Here is a 17,799-nt window from a genome sequence, read left to right as displayed (position 1 = left end):
GGCTATTGTTGCCAATTGTCCTTAGTTCTCCCAACAATGGTGAAGGAAGAGAATGTGCCGATAGACAAGAGAGATGACAACTATGACTATTATCGTCAACTTTCTCTTCTCTCGACGGATAGGTGCCGGGGTAAGGGGCAGGAACGAGTAGCGCTTGCTAGCGGCTAGAATTTTTTGAAGAGAAAGCGGGATGGACGAGAGTGAAAGAGGGCGGAGGATGGAATGGAGAAGGTAGAGAAGAAGAGGAGGAAGAGGAGAGGGTTATCAGTGCGGATCCCTTTCTCCCTCCAAGGGGGAGTGGGAAGCGAGGACGGGATTGAGGAGGCTTGTTGGCGGAGAGATGGGAAGAAGGAGATGGACGGGACCGAGGAAATTTGCGGCGCGAAAATCCAAGCTCTACTCTTTGCAGCTCTAATTTTACGCTAATACAAATTCTAAATAAAATGGTCGATTTATTGACTGTCAAATGGTGTTATCCCTGCTAATTGGTTACATAGTCATAAGATTGGTTTTTTAGTGATGGGAATCAAAGATTGAATTATTCGGATTATTGAACTTTGATCGAATAAATCGTGATTTAACGAAACTTTTGTAAATTATTTCCGAATTACGAATTTTTAACCTCGTCGAACCAAACTCAAATAATTCATTTATCATTATTATCAGAATTGGACCGGACCGGTTGGTTTGATAAAAAAAAGGGGATCCGAACCCCTATCAGGTTCAATTCTTCTAAAGGATCGTCTAAGTTATTGAACCTGTCAAATCCGGTTCAACCAATCAGTTTTTATTAAAATTTTGTTGAATCAAAACGACAAAAATTCCGGTTCAAAACATATTTGTTTCTCAAATCTCATTCTCATTCGATTTCTTGTCTTTTCTTTACTAGTAACGACTTCAAATCTCCTCCAGTAGTAGTTTGTTTGAAATCTCTCATTTCAACTACTAAGATCAAGTACTTTAAGCAATTTTATGGAAGTTTTGAGTTAATTGTATTGAATAGATTCATGCATTTAAGGTGTTTGATGAAATGCCCGAGCTAAAGAGCGTTTTGATCATAATTGATTTGTGGTTAGAGAGCACACTTGACGTAAAACCAATGTGAATTAGGCTCAAATCAAATAGCTACACTACTAGTTTCATACAAGTCACTGTCGCAGCTATAACTGTCATAATAACTACTCTAGTGAAGACTCAACTCAACTCATAAATTGACATACGCAGTTAAATTACTCAATCTTCTAAAGATGTACACAATTAATATACTGAAAGACGAAGGCGTGTAATATTCATGTAGCTGAAAATTAGCAGTTTAATTAGTTTTAGGATTTGGCTAATATGCTATGGGTTGCATAGAGGCCTCCCATGCTACGGCTCAATATTTGACTTTTCAAAATCCTAACGGTCGATCCGAACCGTTCATCTTGTTCTCCGTATTAATATGTGCTTGGAGATCAAATTTTACATTTTTTGGAAATTTTTTACTATTTTTTTAGATTTATTGAATATCGCTGTTTTTTATGGTCCAGATTTGTCTGAAAAACAACGATTTTCAATAAATCTAAAAAATAGTAAAAAAATTTCAAAAAATGTAAAATTTGATCTCCAAACACATATTAATATGAAGAACAAGATGAACGGTTCGGATCGACCGTTTGGATTTTGAAAAGTTAAATATTGAGCCGTAGCATGGGAGGCCTCTATGCAACCCATAGCACCGTAGCCAAGTCCTTAGTTTTATGTTTTCATGTATTGGGATTTCTTTATCAGTAAATGGCTCCCCCACACAAACATGATTTAACCTTTAATGATATTAGGTTTTTAGTGTTTTATGGTATTTACTTTTATTGTATTGGTCCTATTGGAGCTTTCTTACTAGCAGGGTAGTTCTTACTTTTTCAGCACTAGATTTTCATTTATTTTTTCGGGTTAAACAAGACATGTAATCTTGTACTCCATTTAAATGACAAGTTGCCTACAAGCTTTTCTCCAAAAAAAAAGAGAGAAAAAAAAATTGTACAGGTTTCAAGCTATTTTCCTTTGTATTTTTATTGCAGTAGATAAAAGTAATGTTTTTTTTCAATTGTACAGGTTTTAAGTTGTTTCACTTAGGTCCTATTCGGCCGCGTTACTGTTCCTGTGGGAAAAAAAAATTCAGTTGAACTGAATTTTTTTTTTCTATGAAAACAGTATTTTTCAGTTCAATTCCTGTGCTCATGCCCATTCTCAATTGGAGGCCGAACAGTTCTGCCCTTAGTGTTTTTATTACAGTAGGGGAAAATTATTTTTCTTTAGCAAATTGTACTGATTGTTTTATTACACATGGAAGCAATAGTTAAAATTATCATGTGCGCAATATACGTTCAGGAAAAAGACAATAATGATCATGTCTTACGAAAAAATTAGCAGTTAAACCAGTTGATTTATCGATATGATCAGTGAACCGTCAACTCAGAATTTTATCAGGTCGATATTCAATTCGGTTCCGATAACATTGGTTCTACTTACGTTGAGTTCGCGTTATTATCCCCCGAGAATATAAGCTGCACGATCTCAGAGCTTGCAGCAAGCGCTGGAGAGGATGTGGATTAACTATCAAGCTTCGTAAGTTCCGCTCGACAGCGACAGAATTCGCATCCTCTGAGATATCTCAAACTTTGACCGTTCAAATACGTTCTGCGCTATCCACTAGCGAGGATATAAGCCGCACGATCTCAGAGCGTGTGCAGCAAGCGCTGGAAGCCTGGAGAGGATGTGGATCAACTATCAAGCTTCGGAAGTTCCGCTCGAGTACGAATTCTCTGAGATATCTCAACTTTTGCGTGACCGACGTGTCCGGTGCCTATTCCGGGTGATGTAGGGGTCAGTAGTATGTGTGCTTTGAGATATGTGCAGACCGTAGTTAAACGGTTGAGATTTTCCATAAAGTCACGCAAAGTTTGAGATATCTCAGAGGATACGAATTCCGAATAGACACCGTACACGTCGGTCACGCAAAACTTTGAGATATCTCAGAGGATACGCACTCACAGCGACATTGCCACAGTAGGAACTAGGAATCCGTTGGAGGGAAATAAATGGAGTAATTTTGTGAAGTTTACAACGCGCACCCTCGCCGTTGAATATTAATGAGGTTTCGATAGACACGAATCGTGATGGTATCTTATCCGTTCGATCCTCGCAGTATTTCGCCAAAGCTGTCTTTGATCTCGTTCTACGAATTGGAAGAATCTCGGTTCAGTATCTTCCCCGTCTCTGTCGACTGTCGTCTCTAATTCTTCGGAGGCTCGAGCAGCAAATGAGTAAGTATAGATCCGAAATCACTTTTCTTCTCGGCAGCGATTCAAATTCAACATAGTAAATCACATTGAAAGGATTATCTCTCTACTCTTGAATACTTGTATGAATTTTACTTTTGTTCTTAGATTGCATTTTTTTGGGTATGTTTCAGTTGCTTCTGGATTGGTATTAGAGGTTTGGAGAACTCAGGTAATTTGTTGAAATTGTGAATACCCGACTTATAATTTTACGGGAAGTGATGATCTTGTGGACGACTTATGATTAGTTAATCTGCTAAATATAACCATTTTTAAATTTATCCTATAGCTATTCAGAGTGGCTAAAGGATTTTAATTAATTATTTTTCTGGATTTCATGGTTTTAGTTCTCATATATCTCAGAGTTTGATGTTGTTTAGAGAGACACTTATCAATAGTTCACCTGCTATCTAACAATTTTCAATTAGCCCGTGGCTCGAGCTTCTCTAGTAGATAGAAAAATATTTAGAGGGCATTACTGGAGAAGCATTATCCGACATGCGTAATATGAATTTAGTAATTTTTTCTGGATTTCATGGCATCAGTTGTCATATTTTAACTGTCTGGTTAATATTAGTTTTGTAAAATGAAGAATTATGATAAATCATGGCAGCATTAATGTACAAACCGAGAAAGCATGATATGGTCCCTGAATTTTCTTTGAGAAAATCATATGCTATCCGAAAGGATTCCCTGTAAGGTTCATGGCATGGTCCCATATTTTCTCAATTTATTATTTGTACTCCTGCAGATACTGGATTTTGCCCAAATATTAGCTTTTGTTCTGTTTTCCAACTTCTAGTGGAAAAATATGAGCTAGTTTGGACTATTTATATTTATTTGAACACAGCTTTAGAATAGAGGTACCTATACCAGCTCTTGTCAGGTCACAGCTCTCAAAATCTTAACCAGACTCATATTTAAATCAATAATTTCCAACTGTATCCGTAATTGACAACAAGTTTTCAGTTTGTGCAGAACTAGAGTCGATTATACCAAGGAGAGAAACACTCATTTGATGGAGAAGGTTGATACAGAATCTTTCCAGCGAATTCAGTGTGTTAATCGTAGATGCCTTATCTCCAGGTTAGAGCTATGATAAATTTACTTAGTTGAAGCTGTTAAACCTCATTAAAATATTTACTGGACCCTTATGACTGAAGTTATCAAATGCAATATTTTCATACTCTTTTCTTGAGCGAGAATTGCAAATTTGTAGTATCACCAGGTAGAATTCTAACTCAGCCCATAACGAGTTCTAAACTCAGCTTATTTAATGAGGCAATGATTAGCTCTCTATTTTGCACAATGGAGCACCAACTAAGCTAAGAAAGAAGAAAATGGGATGCCACCATCTGACCTTAAAAAAACTAGCAAGACAAGAGAAAAGATAAAAAATATGTAAGTCGGTTAAAATAAGGGGTCAAAGTAAAAGAAAGATATGAAACCATACTAGGGACTGTAAGTGACTGACATAATCTGGTCTTCAATCATTGCTTCTTATTACAAATCAATTTATGCAACTTGTTGGTGTGTTTAATAATATGACTATCATGAATGCAGCTTTTCGGTTGATTTACTGGAGATTTTGTCTAAGAAACCTTTGATGCATGTACTTTTTATCCCAGGAAATCCAGGTTTGGTTCTTATTTATGCTCTTTTACACATCAACGCTTCACAGATCCATATGTTTTACTCGTAAAGAAACTCCAAATTGATAATTGTGTGAGCAATCTCTCTTAAATTAATTAATGGCACCCTTATGATGCATTCAAATGACACACCTTAGAAAGTGCCTAGTTTTTGAGCAAATATGTCACAGCATGATTACTTATCTAGCAATTGCATTTATGCACAATTGCCAATTTAAAATACTTCATCCTATGATGTCTGATGCTATCCAAAGAAGGAACATTTTTTATTTTATTTTAAAGAATGCTCTTATGAATTTGGACTTTTCAAGGACCTATAATTTTTCAGTGCATTTACATAGAGAAAATCACGAACCCCTGCAACCTGAAGCTTTATCTGTTGAACCCCCAAGCCCCCAAGTACCCTCGTTAGTTTTAGAGATGTTAACAGTACTACTCTCTTTATCCCTGCATAAATGAGAGGAGGGTAGTTTGGGTACTACTGAAGAAATCACGTTGTACATTGGATAATGTGAGATATTTCATATTTGCAAGGGGGGAATTCATATCTCAATAGTAACGTGATGTTTTTTTAAATGCAATATGTATCTGGTTTTCAGGTATTGTTTCATATTATAGCGACTTTATTGAAGCCCTGTACGAGAACCTTGGAGGGAATGCATCTGTAACAGGCAAGAATAGTGCCAGATTTTGTTTCTTTTTACATTCTTTTAGTACTTCGGGTATGTTGCTATTTACACTTGCATCTGTTTTTCAGTAATTGGGCATACCGCACAAGGTCGTAAGGTGAGAACTATGCACCTAATGTGGGGCTTCGCTTTATTTCTTGCAGTTAAATTTTATTATTTTCTTAGAAGAATTGTAATATCGAAATTAGCTGAGAACTGCAGTCTTTTAAATAACAAATGGTGCCCATACTTTTACTTGGAAGTTAAGTTTGGATAGGGATACCAAAATCCAGTCCTTTCACAGGAAGGATTAAAAAAAGGAACTAGTCATGAGATGATGAGAAAAACTAAGAGGGGAAGTATCAAGCCCTAGAGCTAGACCATTTCTCTTCCTTCCCTGCCTCTCTTTTTGTAAAGAGAACGGAGGGGAATGGTAGGAATACTCCTAAAGCCTTACAGAAGATTGTTGAAGGCAATATTTTCCTTTTTACTTAGGGCTATATATTGTATTCGAAGATTTCGTAGGGGCACATAATTTTTGTTTGTTGTTGTTCTTTTGTGTAACAGTTTTGTTTGGAATTCAATGTGCAGGCAGTGGCAAATGGGAGGCTTTTTTCCTTACAGGAACAAATTGACCATAAGGTATGTTTACAATCACCTTTTTGTGTGCCTTTTGTAAAAGATGCAGTATATTGTTCTTCTTCCATATTTTAAAAAACAACCCTCCATTCCTCAAAAGTATACTATAATGCATTAAGGCCCAAACACTGTGGTTCATGACAAATATAATTATTAGTATTAAATTAACTCCAGTAACAATTTTTGTTGTCTTCTTCTAGTTTAATTTTTACCTATTGGTAGGTGCACTGTCCTCTTTATTTATATGGATATTTTCAACATATATGGATTTATTGTGACAATGTAGGTTGATTTCATTGAACAAGAGATGAGGACTAGTGAAATTCCTATAGTGCTGGTATATTCCTATTGCCTTGTGAATCTTTTCATACATCCTAGGTATCTGTGTGCATTAATAGGTTTCATTTATGATTCTGTGCAAGCATCATTTGGTTAGCATACTATAATTAACATTTACCAAGTAAAGCCTTTTCCTCACTTGCATAATTGAAGCTTCAATTATCGTGTTACATGATTCATGCTGTCCAGGAGCTGCCCTTAACTCAAATGCATCGTATCTAATGACACCACCCTGTATTATTAATACTAACCAATTCTTATTTCAACAATACATCATTATTGGTTAGCTGCAGGACCTTAACTCTATTTCATACAATTACCATGTTGTTAGTAAGGATTGGCATGTTAAATGTGTAAAGAGACTGGGTAGAGGAGATCAAGAAAGAAATGCTTGAGATCCCATGGCCTATGTTACCCATACCATAATTATTTGGGCAGATCAGGCCGTATGATTTTCAAGAAACAGATCTTGATTTGATTGTCAAGATGGAGCCAGGATTACTTCAATTCCTGATTTTTGTTATCCCAAGCAAATTCATCGAAGTGCAAACTTCCTATTAAGAATTTTTGTTGTCTTTCATAGATTGGACATTCCATTGGTGCGTACATTGGCCTCGAAATTTTCAAAAGAGTGCAACAAAAGGTCAGTAATAAGTAGACTACGCCCCCTTCCTTTTAGATATTATTTTTCAAAAACATTAGAAGTAAGCAAGGAATGATTTATTTCTGTTGATGAATAAAATATTTGTATTTTTTTTGTGGGCCAAGCTGTCAATTCTACAGTTGGAAGAATTTAGATATGTAAAATTCTCAAGGCTGAAGAGAATGGATAATTTTTTTTTTTTAAGATGTGAATACTAGCCATGACGTGAATTGGAATTCTATAATTGGAGAAGACTAAAGTTATCAGGACTTTCTGTACATTCCACTGCTTGTCATTTAGAACTTATGGCCCTCATCTTGTGATGATTGGAGCATTGAATACTTTTTCGAGCTTGATTTTAAATATTAGAAACTTTGGGAGGAAAGGGGCTATTGCGTCATTAGTATGCATATGTTTTGTGTTTCTCTTTTTTGTTGTGACTTTGTTTTTTAAGTTACACGATCTAGTCCTAACTCTTAAGTTTGAATTGCTTTTATCATGGTCTAATTATTGAAATTTGAATGTACAGGTCAAAGTTTATGTAGGGCTTTATCCCTTCCTCACTTTAAATAAGAACTCCTCGACACAATCAACAATTGGGATGGTTGCAAGGTAGTCTTAAAGTCTATACCTGTTCTTCTTTGTTTCAATTGAGGAATAAATCTGGAGAATGATGCAAATATAGCCATGTTACTGAAATATATTCCAGGATGGAAGCAGTCACCCAATGGAGCAAAATAAAATAAGAAATCCATTTCAAGTTAAAATAAGAAATGGATTCTGCACTTGAACCTTAATTAACCAATCATTAGCTGTGCAGTTAATTTTAATTATTCTTGGATTAACCCTTAATTGTGAATTGCCAATGAATAAACACTTGAATTGCTAAATGCTTTTTTTTTCTTGGTCATAATTGGATTAAATGTCTGTACGAACCTTTAACAAGCTTTGGATAGAGGAATCTACAATAAAGAGTATAAAGATTAGTATACTTCACCTAATCTCTATTGGTCATCAAATATTCTATCACATTCAACCTATTTTAATATAGATTAATGTTGGCACATCATTATACTTATTCAACAAGCTTTTTCAAAAACTGACAAAATAGACCGAATCAATTCTCCAAAAATATAGGATTTTTTTGTAGTTCCCTCATAGGTGGGGGCTTTGTTATGAAATAATTTGATTTGACTACACCAGTAAAATACTTTAATAAACAAATTCTGGTCTCCCCACCAAAAGTAAATAAATAAATAAAACAAAACTCCATGATGCGTAGTTTGCGTGCTCCTTAAAAAAAATATTCTGTAGGTACTCTATCCTAAGTCGAGCTGTAAGTCTTTTAGTATCATTGATTGGATCACTTCCAACCCATATATTAGAGAGAATAGTGAAAAGGCTTCTTGGCCCCTCGTGGTCCTTCACGGCTATTGATGCAACGTGCACTCATCTATTACGGGTAACTATATTTGACTTTTGAATGTGCTTATAACTGATATTTTCATGTAAATGCTCAAGGTGATAAATAAAGGAGTTATGTCATTTACACCATAATTGGACCAAAATACTTTTCTTATTGCAAATGTTACCCAGTCTCTTATTTGCAATTAACGCTATTGTTTTTGAATTTGTTGTAAATAACACTTGTCAGTTGTAGAGTATTAGTTGCAAAAGAGAGATTCATTTTTGTGTTAACAAAAATATTTGGCCAGTTTGTAAATGAACTCTTTTATATGCTTAACACTCCCCTCTATGTATTTGTCAGTTTGGACAATCACCCATCATTAAAAGGAAATTTAAACGACTGATGGTCTTTGTGCTTGGAGCTTAGTAAATAAAATGATGAAATTATCTGTTTATTACTTATAAGCTATTAGAGCAGGAGTCTGGAGTTGAATCCTCACTAGGTTCCTGTTATAAAACATTTTTCCTAGGAATTTTCTATCTACAGATTGTACACTTTTTCTGATTTTGGCCTCTGCCAGATTTATGCATAATTCCTTTTTATCCGATTCCCTACCGATTGATCTTCTTTCTAAAAGTTTCTTTCTCCTATAATGCAGTATCATACCATGCGCAATGTCCTATACATGGCAATGACAGAGTTCAGAGAGGTTAGATAATATATTTTGTAATTATAGTCTTATGTATCTATAAATTGGGGTACTTCTGCATTATGAAGAAAAGAGTAAAACGAGCAACCAAGGATGAGTGAGGTGAGAAAAACTGAAAAATAGTTTATTGAAAGTTTGAAACAATAGTGAAAAAGTGGAAATTAATCTTTTTGAGCCTTTAGAAACATTATCTTGTATTCCTGGAATTTTGGTATACTTTGGGGCTCGTATGCTATTTTCCTGTCTTTTTACTATTATTTGGATCAAATTCAGATCAGATACATTATGCACACTTTCTATATCTCAACATATATTTTCTGTGTTTTATATCCATTTATTAGCTTTCGGAAGAACCTGATTGGCTGTTCATGAGACAGAAGAAGGATCAAATAGCATTTTTGTTTGGTGATGATGATCACTGGGGCCCACTAACCCATTTTGAGGAGGTACATATTTCAACTTTTTCTATGCACAAAACATAAGACATAGTAAAGCCAAAAGCAAAAATATAAGTCTTATAGGTTTCTGTGGAGTTCTTACTTCCATTTTTATTTTAACATCTTTTTTTATTTTTTATTTTGACATCTGTTAGCTCTAATTGTAAACAAAATAGGAAGGGTCTTGTAGGGTTCAAATTTCTTCTGGTGAAGTATTTTGGAGGTAGGTTATTTTTTGCTCAACACATTGGGAGCAGGGTCATTAATTAATTATTATAAGTTGCAAATGGAATAGTTGATCTAATAGGTTCTGAAATTTGGAGTAAATTTGATATTTGGAAATATGGAAAGTAAAATTGACCATTTAATTTTCTGAAGGGTGCACTGAATAATTTGAAATCCGTTATTGCTTAATAACTCCTTAGAAATTTGAAGTACCTAGTACCTACATCAGCTGGAACTATGAAAACTTTCTTCCTCGTTGTTCTAGCTTTCATTTTATTTATTTGTTTATTTATTTAATATTCTTATCTGAGTCTTTTGTTTCTTTAAATTTCCTTTTTCTGGGTAATCTTCTTCAACTGAGCATGTACCCTGAATCATACAGTACACCTGCATATACTGCCTAAATGCAGTGTATACACTGTATAAACTGGTGTTGTGATCCAAATCATAAACATATAGGCTTGTATTTGCAAATTTTACGGGGCCTGAGCATACATCAAGAAAATTATTATTATAAACAAGAAGTATGTACAATGTATAAACTGGTATTGTGATCCAAATCATAAACATATAAGCTTGTATTCGCAAATTTATGGGGCTTGATCAAACATCGATAAATATATTATTATAAACAAGAACTCTTATGCTAATAATTTTCTTTTTCAGATTTCAAGGCGTATACCAGGTATTGACTTATCTGTTGAGAGAGAAGGCTGGACTCACAGCTTCTCTTGCACCATGGCTGGGTCAGTATGGGTCGCCCGATACGTGGCAGATATTATAAGAAACAAGACAGGAGCAGAGATAAATAACTGGAGATATTAATTGGGAAAATAAATAAAATGTTAAATAATTAGCGTGCATTGGATCAAAAGCTTGGATGTTGGACATTATTGTGGGGAAATCTGGAAGTATATAAGAAGCTGATGCATTCATGAGCTTATTTAAAGCAGATTGCTTCTGAAGGGATGTAAAGAAAATAGGGTTTGTAGTCAAACCCCCAGTTATCTGGTGCTCATTTATTTTTCCATAGAACCACATTTAGATTTAGATGCAAACCAAGAAACCCGAAACCCATTAACTTGAACTCCACCTGATTTTGACCAATCCTGTTAGTACATTTACACTGATTTTTAATTATCATATCACTTGAATGATTTTGGCAGGTCCAAAGAAAAATAGTCAAGCCCGGCTCACAGATATAAGTTTTAGGAAGCCAGCCTCTGTCAAGTTTCTCACGAAAAAAAGAAAAAAAAAACAAATCTGAAACTTAGGTTGTAAGTTGTAACTAAAGTGCAAATGTTGTAAATCAAACGCAAGAAAGAGGAGACAAATTATTTTTCCGTTTTTGGACGGTTTATGGGAACTGCTTGACGAGCATGTTTACCGATTATTCACAATTGGAAGGGAAAACGACTTTTCGCAATTGACTGAATATTCGATACAATTCCAAGTTTCCAAAGACAAAAAAAAAAAAAAAAAAAAAATTACAATGCCATAGAATATGCATTTGATGTGAATACTTGTTTGCATTAGGGAGACACTTTTTTTTTTTCTTTCTTTTAACTGCTTTACTAGCATAAACAGTGCCATATTGCACAGTCCACTGTCAGAAGTATCTTGTAATTGTAAAATCTAAAAAAAAATACATGAATTTCATTCTAATTTCAAATCCCAGTCTTAAGTGGCAATTTTAGAGATGCATTAAAAGATTTATTTTAATGAAATTATTAAAAAAAATCATATCCGCTCATCCATCTTAAAAATGAATGAGATGTCTATGTCATGTTAGTGATGTAAATAACGGTATGCACTTGTCGGATGAGATTATGGGAAGAGTACCGCCAAGTGATTAATCAGAAATAATTGATCGATTAGTCAGGAAAATCTATGAAAGTTTGATCACCGCCGACGACTAATCGGTCTAAACAAACGTTTTTTTACAACACTAAACAGTATGCGCTCGTCGAACGTACAGAATACCACCAAGGTATGCAACTCATTAATTGATAAATTTTGTTGATAATTTTGTGTTTTAATTGAAGTTATGTGTATATACTCATAATTAATTACAAATTATTAGTTTAACTCATATAAAACTTATTAAATATACGTATTAGTTTGCTTGTTAATTGATAATTTTTTTATGAAACTGTCATTTAGAAAAAGTCCAATAAGACAAGTCAAAGCATGTAACTGATTAATCGAACAAATCGGCCGATTTAATAGACTAAACAACACAATATATAACAGACCATGACCTAATCAATAACCGACTAAAAAGCCTAGGGGTCTTGTAATCACAAAAAATAGCCTAAACGGTAATAAACGACCGATTAAACGAGAATAAACTGAAATAATTATGAATAAATAGAAATATTTGGGAATAATCGGTAAAATCCGCAAAATATTCTTAGCAGTTTGTCACAGACTAAACGGCCGATTAAGGCGGGTTTTTTACAACACTGACTCTATGTCTAAGAATGTCTTTTTCAATTTTTGAACGCTATAAGCAATCAAAATTAATTACACTAACATGTGAATTAAATATGATACTAATTAAATAAGATACTAATCAAAATTAATTACACTAACATGTGAATTATATATGATATTAATAAAAATTAATTTTTGAACGCTAAAAGCAATCAAAATTAATTACTCTTTATCTCGATAATTTATGATACTGATTAAATATGTTCACAGACACTAACATGTGATTAATAATTAATAAAGCTAATTAAAGTTAAATGAAAATGGTATCACAGTTGTACATTTGGTAAAAACAATATTATTTTTCATTATTTTGCAAGGAGAACAATCATTTGAGATGCATGTTTTGGTCACATTTTTGTTATTTTATAGAAATAAAAGATGTGAGTAAATAACGAAAATTATGATTATAAAATATGATCTAACTTAGTATCAATCTTGGACCCTTATTTTAAACTAAGTAAAAAAGGAAGTATTATTTACCAAAAGTGTAATCATGCTAGAAAGAATGACAACAATGGAAAGAGTACTTTAAAAATAGTGAAAATATTATTTACTAATAAATAAATTTTGAATAATTTTAAATCATTTTAAAATATCAGAGATAAATTAAACACACAAAAAAATATATGGAATCAATGAACATTGTTCTTAATTCCATGTCATAGACCTCACACAGTGCTTTTGAAATTAACTTAAATTAATTTCTATTATTATAATTTCAATTCAATTTCATACATATGTATATATATATATATATAGTATTTTATTTACTAATACACATATACTGTTAGTATTGTGCTCTCAGTTCCCGTGCATAGATTTAGTTATGAAGTGGTGCCCCAATATCCTCCACATACATGCAGTGCTCACATACTCCGTTTATTCTGGATTAAATTTTTATTGGTTTTGTATTATATATAATACGTAAAATATCTTAATTGTAGCCCCATATTACCAAATTAAAAAGAATAAAAAACAAAATAACAAAATAACCATTCTTGTCGTTTAAAATACATTATTATTCAATATTATATATGGAGAAAAAAAGTAACATCAGGAATCAACCCTCTAACCAGGTATGTTCATTAATGTGTTAAATTAGCCTCATAAGTTTATTCTTTTAATTTTTTTTTTAATCTTCAATGTTCTTGCATCATTCCTCTTTAACATTTTTTTAACGAGTTGCACATGTCTCGCTTATTTAATGTAATGGAAGCAAATGGACATTCTTATTCATAATTTTATAAAAATGTGATTATTATCGCCTCGATCACCCACAATTTGTAATTCTGGGTTGTTCTCTATATTGATTATGTACCTCTATTAATCTCTATAATTTTGTTTCTGAATAAAAAAAGTTGTTATATTTATTTTTGTTCGTAATTTAACTTAGATATTTTATTCTTTTTTCTTATGTAGCAATAGCCAGAATACTCAACCATCGAGTCATTAATAGAATATGAAAGAACCGTGATTATTATGATAAATGCAAAGCAATGCAATTTGCTCCCAATTTCAGCAATTTTATTGAACATGCTGATGGACATGATGATCTATACATGAAACATCTTTTGTGATATTTGCAAAGCAATGCAATTTGCTCCCAATTTCAGCAATTTTAAAAAATCACAATGGCCCTGTGAAAACTGAAATGATGTTATAGTTCTACTTGACTTGAGGAAAAGAAACTACTTTTTTTCTTAAACACGACTTACTGGCAACATTACTCATCCGATGTAACAGTTTTACCATTTTATAGAATATAGAAGGCACATGATTCATCATATAGAACCTCCATTCGTTATAAAACCTACAAGTACCATGTCCCAAGAAAAGAAAGAAACAACTGGTTGATGTAATCAGGTACCAAAATGGAACCTATATACTAAAGTTGAGCAAGTTGCTGGACATTTATTGGATAGACGTCAGTCTGGTTCCCGGTGTAGGCTCTCTGAGCTAAGATCAAATTGACTGACTCAGTCGGGTGGAAAGCATCCCAGAACACATAGTCGGTCCTGTTGGGGCACGGGTCCGAAAGCGGTAAACATGTGAACTGCCCCTGATTCTGCCCGATCCCACAGCAACCACGGTCCAGCACATTAAACCCTATAAAAATAAAAATAAAAACCCTCTTTGTATTATTATTGATCCAAATCAACCTTAGAATTTAGATATGTGTTTAATTCACTGAATCAGTCGCAGCATTTTTCTTTTATCTTTTCTTCTGCGTTAATGCAAGAAATTCAAGGTAGAATTTAACGGTGATCGATGTACCATAAGTCGCAGGATTGTTTAGGATGTCTCCTACAGCAGCATATGTGTTGCCATAGACAAAAATGGCACCGGGGTGGTCGGTGTTTAGTTGTTGAACGAGCGATCTGAGCCCTTCATTGAAGAACCTTACCATCCCATTTACCTGGTCAACACATCGGTCTCGCGGAGCAGCACCTGAGGCCCTTTGGTTAGGTATGCAACCCAAGGGGCCCACCCCAGCCAGCAAGAACTTCCTTAGGCCTACGCTGTACAATGCCTGTGACAAAATAATATATCATGTGTACTTAAATTACTACTATTAAATTAAATGGTGAATTTTGCTCGGATGCTTACTAGTATCTGTCTGGTGTAGTGATTAAGCAACAGGTTGGCAAATTGCTCGGGTGTGTAGGTGTAGCCTGAATTGTACAGAGAAGGCAAGAGATAGTTATTGATGTAGTCATTGCTTCCAAACACCATCACTGCAATTGATCTTGCTAGGAACTGGTCGTAGCTCCTCCCCGTGCCCAGCACTGCCCTTATGCTGTCAAGGTTGCTCTCGAAGTTTAGCACCTGTTGGTTCAGGCTGTACCTGTCACCCTGTTAATTATCATAAAAAAATATACATACACAGACATCAATTAAGGGCATCGGTTAATCGTTCGTCAGCAGGAATATATTTATATATTACACTAGGAACAAAGTTTCATCATAAAGACAGTAATTATGTATTAAAATGTCTTGTTAATTAATTTAAGTCCAAGTTTGTATGTACATTTGTTTCCGAGAATAGTTTTCGTGTGTGTGTGCGTGTGTGTGTGAGAGAGAGAGAGACTACAAGGTGTTGGCCAGTCTCATCAAGGATGCCACCAGCAGCAGAGGCATGGTTAACTCCACCAAGTAGCCTTGTTCCATTCAGACCAGTTGTTATGTATGCTGGTATGTATGGTAGCTCAAGTAAATCACCTAAAAGGAAACCATAGGGACTGTAATTTTTTTTAATTAAATTAAATAAAAGCACTGTTCAATCATTGAGGTAAGCCATGTGAAAAGGACAAGAAAGGGAGGGAGCATACACAGGGCATCAACAACAGTTTTGCCATTGCAGAATCTGCCGGTGGCGCCTTGGTAGAAATCAATCCCATACGGGTAGTAATTTGACTTAGCAAGCGAATTCAACCCGTTATTATTTCCATTGTCAATCAGGGAGTCTCCAAATGCAAATATTGCTGGGATTTGTGGTGAGGCAAGTACAGCTCCATTTGTTAGACACAGGTAACCTAACATTACCGGTATAAGTGTCACGTTGCCGCCGCCACACTGGTTTCGAGTGATTTTTCGCCTCATCTTGATTTTTTGCTGTTAGAGCGCTTTACTGTAATATGACTTGTTCTGTATATATATATAGCACATAGCCTGTCACAGAGTTCATGTATGGATCATGATTGGAATGTGATAAGGTCAAAGAGAGCTTCAGAAATTGCTCTTGTTTTTTGAGAGGCTTGTCAAAGGGCTTCCCTTCATCAATTCAATTGGCGTTTTCTGGTAACGTTCTTGTGCATTTCATATGAAACATGATATAAAGTTTCGTTTTGTTTTACCGGATTCTCGGTTTCATTGCTGCTGCTGCACATGATCACCTTTTTATTTGATAATATAACAACAAGAAATAAAAGAAGAGAATTTGAAATTACAATTTTTTACAAGTAGAAAGTCGTCATTTATTGTTTGCGAACTAATTTTCGGCTCGTAGACATTAATTATTCACAAATCCGTTATATGTAATGTAGAACAACTGTAGTTTGAGAACTTTTATATTCTTACAAAAAAAATTAAATCATTTCAAATTCATTACCGCCATATAGTTGAGCCTCCCTCAAAAAGAGAATAAGAGAAACATTCATAGCTTCCCAAAGTATCCTCCATATGAAAGTACCCCTCTTCCCATGTAAAACTGACGCTCCTCAGGAAAATAAGCCTTTATCAATGGTCATTGACGTAGATACTTATTATATATATACTGTTTTTCACGCTCCTCGTGAAAATAAGCTCAAAATTTGCAATTTTGTTTACCGAGGTTGTGGCTAAAGTAATATTAAGAGGTTGCTTGTTCGAAATATGATTGACTTTTTTTATGAATATTTAAAGTTAAAAGGTTTGATTCTTAACTTTATATAAAAAAAAAAAAAATAGGTAGATAGATCTCATTTGTATGATTTTATTTGATATGTAGGTCTTGTATATTAAATATTGTAAGTTTTTATAATAGACATTCCTCACTTTGCAAGATTATATACACATAATTATTTGAAAAAGTTCATTGGCATTTATCCAATTTAGCTGTCAGAAAGCAAGCTGCAGGGGGCAAAAATTACATTCATTTGGAAATCATGTGTACCATTGCAAATCTCAAAGCATCATGAAGACCACAGCAAAAGTTAGGTTGCTGCAACAACAACTAAAAAAATGAAGAAGAAGAAAGAAATATTTATGATCCTCTACAAAATAAAATTAAATAAAAACCATAGCATAGACTTCTGACATTTTATGAGCAGGGCCAGCAGGTGCTACTTGGCGATTTCCTCCAGAAAATGATCCGAATTGCCTCTCCCTCTTTTTTCTGCACAAATCAGGGAAAATAAATAAATAGTAGTTTCAACATTATAGAGAAATAAAAAAATTAAAAAAATGAGGATTAAGAACTTAAGATTATAAAAAACATGGGTATTTATTTGGAATTTATCACATTTGAAAGGCGTGAAGAAAGTAGAACTGCACTTTTTTCTTTTCTTTTTTAGCGACAGTTAGAGCGAATTTTCTTGATTATGATGTTCTCCAGATTTAATATATTTGCCAAAAAAAAATTTATGACTGAAAGCTTAAAAACGACATTTCCATTAACAAAGATAAACTGACAGCGTATTTTTATGCGCATGCTGATGCAGATAAAAGGAATTAGTCTAATACGAACTGTATTTCGTAATAATATAATTGGCCATAGAAATACAATGTA

At 34.0% G+C, this 17,799-nt stretch overlaps 2 protein-coding genes across 9 annotated transcripts; one reads left to right on the top strand and one right to left on the bottom strand.

Moving 5' to 3' along the window:
* Positions 1-3,062: 3,062 nt before the first annotated feature.
* Positions 3,063-11,072, top strand: LOC144564003 (alpha/beta-Hydrolases superfamily protein). Of its 8 annotated transcripts, none has more exons than XM_078313474.1 (15): positions 3,063-3,302; positions 3,452-3,489; positions 3,746-3,819; positions 4,296-4,403; positions 4,881-4,954; positions 5,569-5,640; positions 5,727-5,755; positions 6,205-6,279; positions 6,563-6,613; positions 7,199-7,258; positions 7,788-7,870; positions 8,573-8,720; positions 9,325-9,375; positions 9,717-9,821; positions 10,704-11,072. In XM_078313474.1, exons 1-15 carry the CDS (start codon positions 3,299-3,301, stop codon positions 10,860-10,862), a joined length of 1,131 nt encoding a protein of 376 aa, XP_078169600.1. In that variant the 5' UTR covers positions 3,063-3,298; the 3' UTR covers positions 10,863-11,072. The 8 variants fall into 8 exon arrangements, with proteins under 8 accessions (XP_078169600.1, XP_078169599.1, XP_078169601.1 ...); XM_078313473.1 differs by having other exon boundaries at positions 4,287-4,403; XM_078313475.1 differs by having other exon boundaries at positions 3,064-3,302; positions 4,287-4,403; positions 6,229-6,279.
* A 3,185-nt stretch (positions 11,073-14,257) lies between these two features.
* On the bottom strand, positions 14,258-16,148 carry LOC144564375 (GDSL esterase/lipase At1g71250-like). Its single transcript, XM_078313978.1, has 5 exons — positions 15,863-16,148; positions 15,625-15,752; positions 15,141-15,386; positions 14,808-15,063; positions 14,258-14,639 (listed from the first exon to the last, which is right to left on the bottom strand). The coding sequence occupies exons 1-5, from the start codon at positions 16,131-16,133 to the stop codon at positions 14,419-14,421; spliced, it is 1,122 nt and encodes a 373-aa protein (XP_078170104.1). The 5' UTR covers positions 16,134-16,148; the 3' UTR covers positions 14,258-14,418.
* Between the last annotated feature and the right edge of the window lie 1,651 nt (positions 16,149-17,799).

Source organism: Carex rostrata, chromosome 13 (assembly GCF_964058835.1).
Source record: "Carex rostrata chromosome 13, lpCarRost1.2, whole genome shotgun sequence".
In the NCBI taxonomy this organism is placed as follows: domain Eukaryota; kingdom Viridiplantae; phylum Streptophyta; class Magnoliopsida; order Poales; family Cyperaceae; genus Carex; species Carex rostrata.
This window is presented reverse-complemented; position numbering and strand designations above follow the sequence as displayed.

Bases quoted from the DNA above. Each gene is read 5' to 3' on its own strand.
- LOC144564003 (XM_078313473.1), top strand. The intron at 4,404-4,880 runs GTTAGAGCTATG...TCATGAATGCAG, and splicing joins CGTAGATGCCTTATCTCCAG to CTTTTCGGTTGATTTACTGG. The intron at 7,871-8,572 runs GTAGTCTTAAAG...AATATTCTGTAG, and splicing joins ACAATTGGGATGGTTGCAAG to GTACTCTATCCTAAGTCGAG.
- LOC144564375 (XM_078313978.1), bottom strand. From the start codon at position 16,133: ATGAGGCGAAAAATCACTCGAAACCAGTGTGGCGGCGGCAACGTGACA. The intron at 15,387-15,624 runs GTAGTCTCTCTC...GATAATTAACAG, and splicing joins ATGAGACTGGCCAACACCTT to GGTGACAGGTACAGCCTGAA. The intron at 15,064-15,140 runs GTAAGCATCCGA...ATTTTGTCACAG, and splicing joins ACTACACCAGACAGATACTA to GCATTGTACAGCGTAGGCCT.